Source organism: Notolabrus celidotus, chromosome 22 (assembly GCF_009762535.1).
Source record: "Notolabrus celidotus isolate fNotCel1 chromosome 22, fNotCel1.pri, whole genome shotgun sequence".
Classification (NCBI taxonomy): Eukaryota; Metazoa; Chordata; class Actinopteri; order Labriformes; family Labridae; genus Notolabrus; species Notolabrus celidotus.
Window position 1 is genome coordinate 9993462 of NC_048293.1, and position 7798 is coordinate 10001259.

The window sequence follows — 7798 nt, forward strand, 5'->3', positions numbered from 1 at the left end:
TAATTAAAATGTATGGAAACAGGTCTGCGTAGGGCTTCTTTTAATTTCTTATCCTAAATGATTTTATTTTGTACCCGAAAAAGCCAAACTTCCGGTTATCCCACGCCTCCTACTTGTTCACTTGATGGATTTGAACCACATCCATATGTCTCCACATCAGATGTGGGAAATAAGAAATCTGTGCTACTAGCTTACAGCCGTTGCCAGAGAGTGTAACGACCGAAGAAAACGCACTGTGCCCGGCTGCATTGTGACAGGACGGCTGGTACATCCACTACACTTGAGCAAAACTTGGCGAGTGGGGGATTTTTTGTTTGTTATTCAGCCACAATGTCCGCGTCCAAATAGCTGAGGTGGAGGTCGAGGATGGCCGCAGACGTGGATAAAACAACTCCCGAGGATGAGAGCATGAATCCGGCGCGGAGTGGGCAGCAGAGTCCGGGCTCTACATCCTGGATCTCCAAGGCGATTTGGACTCTGCTTATAGTTGGTGCTGTCCCTGTTTTCGCCTTTGGAATCAAATATTATCAAGACAACCAGCTCATCAAACGTCATGTGAGATCCACATTTGTACACACACCTCGTGATTTAGAAGAGATCTAAACAGAGTGGGCTTTTTATTTTGATGACAAGGAAATAAAGATAGAAAATGTCTGTCTGATTTCATAGGAAGCTTAAAATCTGCCTTTCTTGTACATTTGATTACTGTAAAAACACTGTTAGAGCGCATCTATTGTCCTGTTTCATTAATAATCTCCTTAAAACCCGTGTTAAACTATACATGAAATGCAGTATATATGAAAAGATACTATCATGGTTTAGTGTTAGTACTTGTCAGACATCTGTCGCCATTGAACACCACCTCTGCAGTTTTTTCACCCCTTGATGTTATATTAGAGAGTGGGTGGTTCTTTTCCACAGCTGGTAAAACTCCACATCTTGTTAACTTCACCCTTGTTTAGCTATAAACGGTCTCCTTAGCTGTTGTTTTACTTCCCTCCCCCTTCTCCCTCCATTGTACAGGCACTAGTAGGCACGCATCTGTCTGAGGGAGGGTGGTCTTATTTAACACATACCGGGAATCTGTGGCCTCTGGGCTGATCTTTATCCAAACAGCTCAGCTCAGGTTGAATGAAAGCTATGACTCACAGGACTGAAAACCTGTAACATGCATTTTCCCCCCCAAAAATGCAGGATCATGCAGTCTCCAAAATGTGGGTGTTTTATGTGATGAGAGAGCATGCTGCCCTCGTTTGTGCTGTATTCAAAATCTCTGAAGCAGATGACATGCTGATAAAGGACCAATCTAATGCATGTGCCCTCACCAAACAGGAAGAAAGTGTCCGGACGCTTGGTGCCGAGGGGCTTTTCCTCTTCTCCTCCTTAGACACAAATCATGACCTGTATCTCAGTCCGGAGGAGTTCAAACCTATCGCTGAGAAACTCACAGGTACATCACATCCCTTATTCAACCAGATATCACAATATCCTCATCCCTGTAGTCACATACAACCCCACTTTGACTGGGATTTCTGTGGGTTTCTTGCAGGAATTTCACCCCCAACTGATTATGAGGAGGAAGTGATCCATGACCCCAATGGAGAGACTCTAACCCTGGAGGCAAAAATGCAGCCACTTCAGCTGGACTCCATGACAAAAAGCAAGGACGGTTTTCTTGGGGTATGACAAGATCAAAGTACAGCAGCTTGATCGTCCTCTTTATGTTGACTACCATGAATTATATATCCAAATGACCTCTAGTATTTAAAATGAAAGCCTAGGAGCAACAGGTTTTAATTGTTTGGGTTCTCAGCTCTTTTTTCTCTTCTTTTCATTCTTTTCTACTATATATCCTTGAATTGTACATGTAGGAAAATACCCTCACATTCTGTACCTGTTCTTTAAAATACCCTCATAAAAATTGAAAGAAAGAGAGTAAGTAATGCCATATCAAACATCTTACATTACAATTTTTTCTGCTTTCTGAATTGTCCCTTTTTCCCCTTTAAGCAATAAAAATAAAGTAAAACTTCCACATTTACATGGAAATCTTGATTTCATCTTGTCCCTGCAGGTGTCTCACAGCTCTTTAAGCGGGCTGCGTTCATGGAAGAGCCCAGCAGTGCCTTCCTCATCCCTCTCCGCCAGTCAGTTTAGAGTTTTCCTGCCCCCAAAGAACAAAGTTGAGGTAGGAGACACCTGGTGGGTGATCCCCAGCGAGCTCAACATCTTCACTGGGTACCTGCCCAACAATCGTTACCACCCTCCCACACCAAAGGGAAAAGAGGTATTTCAAAATAGAATTCAGATTAGGTCAAGACTTGTGATAACAGTACTGTTCCTTGATCACGGTTTTTATCCTGCTGCAGGTTCTCATCCACTCTTTGTTGAGTATGTTCCACCCTCGACCCTTCATCAAGTCACGTTTCGCTCCTCAGGGTGCCGTCGCCTGTATCCGTGCCAGCAACGATTTTTATTACGACATTGTCTTCAGGTGAGGACACTTAAAAGACGGGACTGGTGCCCTTTTCTCCCTTTGGCTCATTAACTACTAAGTTATGCATACTTTACATAAGTGCTGACAAGTATACAGCACATACTATGAATATTAATGGAGATGTCTTTCCTGGCAGGCAGCCATTGGTTTCAGTTTCAAATCAGTGTGCAGAGATAAATCCCAAGGGTCCACTTGACTTTTCTGTCAATGTTACACTACATTGCCCTCTAATGCTGTTAAAAGTACTCCAGTTGTAGTGTTGGGAACTTTTTTATTTGGCAGATATAAACAAGTTATTCTTGATGGTGGTTAAAGGGAGAAAACAGCCAGGCTTCTTGAGTGTTTTGAATTAGTCAGAATCAATAATTCAGTTGACTTTGTTGCTGCAGACTGCACAAAAATTGGTGCTGTGATGTGGCTTCCGTGTCACCAAACGATAAGTAGGGAACATTTTGAACTCATCTTGCATTTTGTTTTCCTCTGCAGGATTCACGCAGAGTTTCAGCTCAATGATGTTCCAGACTTTCCCTTCTGGTTCACCCCAGGGCAGTTCACCGGGAACATCATTCTGTCTAAAGATGCATCTCATGTCCGCCACTTCCACCTCTTTGTCCCCAATGACAGGTACATTTTTTATACCTACGCTTCCCCTGCAGCATGATGCTGTCAGATACTGGAGCTCTAGTGTGATGTGTCCTGTTGTGTTCCAGGTCCCTGAACGTGGACATGGAGTGGCTTTACGGGGCCAGTGAGAGTAGCAACATGGAGGTGGACATCGGATACCTGCCTCAGGTACAGCTGCAGTGATGTTGATGAAAGGACAAGGGTTTCTATTACTTTATTTATACTTCATTATTTATTGTATACTCTGTTTGACGTGTTGATCATAATTTACTTTTTCCAGGCATTCCATTTTTTTATCGCCTATTCACTTGTTTCAAAAAATAAGCATGACTTTGAAAAATAATCTGCTACTGTTGTGTCTCCAGTTAGAGCTGCAGTCTGCAGGCCCGTCCACTCCCTCCGTCATCATGGACGAGCAGGGAAACATCATTGACAGAAGAGATGGCAGCAGCGAGCCCATCCAGTTTGTCTTTGAGGAAATCCACTGGGCGTCAGAGATCAGTCGGCAGGAAGCCACCCGACGCCTTGACGTCACCCTCTACCCCTTCAAAAAGGTGACTTTCCAAAAATGTGTCCTCTCAGCCCGCTCTTGACTTTAACACAACAGATTCATTGTTCTCATTGTGCTGCTTACAGATATCCTACCTGCCATTTTCTGAGGCCTTTGATCGAGCTGAAGCAGAGAAGAAACTGGTGCATTCGATTCTGCTTTGGGGATCGTTAGACGACCAGTCCTGCTGAGGTGAGAGCAGTAATGTGGTTGACTTTCTGAACACTCTCTGAGATCTGGAAAGTGTTTTTCCTCACTCTGGCTTTGTATTTAAAAAATGATGGTTTGAGGCAAGACAAGATAACTTCTAAAAGAGGATCTAAAATATTTTTACAGAGACACCTTCAGCCCTGGGTTAGGGTTAGGGTAAGGGGTAAGGGTAGGATTAGGGTAAGGTTAGGGTTAGGGTTAGGGTTAGGTTTAGGTTTTAGGGGTTAGATTTTGGGGGTTAGGGTTAGGGTTAGGTTTTAGGGGTTAGGTTTTGGGGGTTAGGTTTAGGGGTTATGGTTAGGTTTACTCTTAGGGTTTGGTTATGGTAAGGGTTACATTAGGGTAGGTTAGGGTAAGGGTAGGGTTATGGGTTAGGGTAGGGTAAGGGGTAGATTAGGGCAGGTTAGGGTAAGGGTAGGGTTATGGGTTAGGGTAGGGCATGGGGTAGGGAAAGGGTTAGGGTAGGGCATGGGTTAGGGTAAGGGTTAGGTTTAGGTTCAGGGTTATTTCTTGTAGTATGACCAGTGTCCTTTGGTGGCAAACAGTAGGTTAGCTAACTCAGCATTTAGTTCTTCACCCTTTTGATTGGCACATTTCAGTGCATGTCTTAATAGAATAGAATATAATAGAGTGTAAAGGGGGAAATTCAGGTGTCTGGCAGATAAAATTATAAAAATCACATAAAACAAGTAATTCAGGTGTCTATCAGCTCATCTCCTATTGGCTAATGGATTATGAAGCCTAATGGCTGCAGGATTTTCTGTATCTCTCAGTCCTGCAGCGCAGAAATGAGCCGTCCACTGCTGCTGTTTCTCTGGTCCACAAAGAAGTTGTGAAGTGGATGATCTGTGTAATTTAGAATGACCTCTAGCTTCTTCTGTTTGCATCTCTCCACCACAGCCCCCAGTGAGTCCAACCTGGTTCCAATCACACTGCCAGCTCTTTTCACTAGTTTGTCCAGTCGCCTCACATTCTTGTCTTATTCTGCTTCCCCAGCAGACTGCAGCACAGAATAACACACTTTCCACCACAGACTGATAAAACATCTGCAGCATCTTACTGCAGATATATATGGATCTGAGCCTCCTTAAGAAAAAGAGGTGGCTATGCCCCTTCCTGTAGAGTGCATCTGTGTTAAGGGACCAGTCCAACTTGTTGTCCAGTTGTACACCTAGATATTTGTAGGTTGGCACCACCTCGATGTCCACCCCTCGAATGTTAACTAGCTGATGGCAGAGCCTAGATCTTCGGAAATCTATTATCATTTCCTTTGTCTTTGAGGAGTTCAGTAGGAGGCAGTTTTTGTGACTCCAGTCACTGAAGGCTTTTGTCAGATCCCTGTATTCAGATTCCTGTCCATTCCGGATACACGCCACATATTCCCTCCATAAGGAGGAAATATTACTAAAATCTCTGCCTCTCTTCCCTCTCACACTCTCTAGGTTCTGGGCGAACTCTTCGGGAGACAGTCCTGGAAAGTTCGCCCGTCCTGGCCCTGCTCAACCAGAGCTTCATCAGCAGCTGGTCTCTAGTCAGAGAACTGGAGAACATGCAGGTGAGTAGTCTGGAGTTAATTGTTTTCTTGTTTCCTGAGTTTTACTTTTAAGTATATTATTTATTGCATCTTTTGTCACCTTTTGTCGATTCAAGTCTTTCTTCGGTCTTGTACCACATCTTTTGTAACTCCATGTTAGTCAATTGTATTTTGCAATTCATAAACTGGGTGTCATTTAGAACATTTTCAAACTTTGTTCCTCTGAATCAGGCTGATGAGCAGAACACTGCATTGAGTGAAAAGGCCAAATTACACCTGGAGCAGTACAACTTCCCTGTGGAGATGATGGTGGCACTGCCCAATGGAACTATTGTAAATATTCTACTCTTATCAGCCCACAGTTGAGCTTGGAGAACTAATTCTTGTCAGTTGTACTTTCATGGAACAAACTCTGAAACAAAGTCTTCATCTATTTCTTGTGTATCTCTAGGTTCACCACATCAATGCAAACTTTTTCCTTGACCAAACGGCCATGAAACCAGAGGAAGAAGGAGCAACTTTCAGCTTCTCTAGCAGCTTTGAGGACCCCTCCACGTCCACTTATATCAGCTTCCTAAAAGAGGGGCTGGAGAGAGCCAAGGATTACCTTGCACAGTAGTTTTTGTGCAGGAAATGTTGATCATTCCTCAAGGTTGTGATCCAAGATAAAGAAAACCCTTCACCAATCACGTAGGGACGATTTCCCCTCAGTGTTGGCAGCTGAAAAAAAATATTTTTGCCTTCTATCCTCTTTGTTACTATTTATTTGGGAATTAGAAAGTTTTCTATACAGTGTTTGTACTGTAACAAACAGTACAGGGAAATATTTGAACCTTGTGTTAATGTGGGTATATTTGAATGACATACAAAAGCCTTGCACAGTTAGATCTAATGTCTCTGCTTGTAGCTGCTGATATAAAATATAGACAGTGCAGCTTTTAAGACAATTCATACGTGTCATAGCACACTGAACAAACTCCATTTCAGTTTTTGTGGTGTTCATGTGCAATATTTAACAACAGTGTGTTTTAGTGCTGCTGAATGTACCCAGAGTCAGGACAGAAGCATTTGTTGTCTCCAGTTATGTTTCAGCAGTTTGTGAAGACTTTGCCTGAAAGCTTTGTCAAGGCTGGGCGATGTCTGATGTTGTTGCAGAGGCTGCTGGAGGAAACACCCTACTCTGACTCAGGGGACAAAAGCAGCACTAAAAAAACTAGGGTGGGCTGTGGCACATTAATGGAATGACTCTGTTGTTTTACTTTTTTGTGAGTTTGAAACCAAATGTTTAATATTTTGCTGATTTTTCTATTCGGGTTATGTGACCACACCAAAGAACATCCTTTATTTTGTGCAGTAGCTGGCGTGCAGCTTGCACAGCCAATAGCTTGCTTACCTCTTGGTTCATATTTATGTAACTCAACAGAACCAAACAGTTATATGACGTTTGATTCTTATACTGGAAGGCACTGTGTACTGTTGTTATCCTGTTTTCGGCTTCTGTCCAAATAATACGTTCACTTGTGTTTTCAGCTACACAAGAGGAAATCTAGATTTAGCATTAGGGTTATTTTTTGTTTGTTTTTTACAATAATCCTCATATTCCTCACCTTTTTCAGTCATATATGAAATCATAGTTCTTCAGGTCAGTTTCTCTTTTTTTTGGGTGTAACTTGTAAGCACACAGGCATCTAATACACTTGTTTTCAAATAGTGAAGTTTAATCTATGGAAGCCCTGAGAGGTCAGTAAAAACAAATTGTTCTTGTGTTTATGGCCTTTGAGCAGGTGTTTAAACACATCTTGCCAGGATAATCTTTCTATTACTTAAAAATATTTTCTTACTTGCAGAAACTTCATGTTTTTACACAGGAAAGGTAAGCTCAATTTTCTATAAAAAAAAACAGATTTACCTGTTAAAACTTTTTTCTCCAGCTGTTTTTTTCCATGTTAAAAAAAGAAAGAAACCAAATAAAATGTTCTGTGCCACATTTTTTTCCTCAAAAGTAGAAAAAAGGTCACTAAAAGAATATCAAAAAAAATTTGTTCAAATTTTAAAGATAAAAAACTGATCTTTCATGTATTAATCAGTAATAAAAATTGAAAGAGATACACAAACTTAAAACAAATCCAGAAAACTAATCAACAGCGCTTGCTGCCATCTGGCCCCTATGGGCTTCCATAGAAGCTCCATAAATGACATAATGAATGTGGCTTTGTGTTTCAGTGCCATACAATCTCCACTGCATGTGAAATATCAGTCTGTTGAGGCTCCTTAGGGAGAAACACTGCTAACATATGAGTGTCAATTTTTCGACTAAGATACAAATAAAAATGTTTGGGTTTTTTAACTGAACTTTTGTCTTTTAAACAGAATCAAACAAACT

The 7798-nt window shown here is 41.8% G+C and overlaps 1 protein-coding gene across 1 annotated transcript; it reads left to right on the forward strand.

Moving 5' to 3' along the window:
* On the forward strand, positions 1–7762 carry selenon (selenoprotein N). The gene is made up of 12 exons (XM_034674757.1): positions 1–555; positions 1333–1450; positions 1550–1680; positions 2075–2287; positions 2370–2494; positions 2984–3121; positions 3208–3289; positions 3487–3675; positions 3758–3863; positions 5324–5436; positions 5647–5748; positions 5867–7762. Exons 1-12 carry the CDS (start codon positions 367–369, stop codon positions 6032–6034), a joined length of 1674 nt encoding a protein of 557 aa, XP_034530648.1. The 5' UTR covers positions 1–366; the 3' UTR covers positions 6035–7762.
* Positions 7763–7798: the final 36 nt, after the last annotated feature.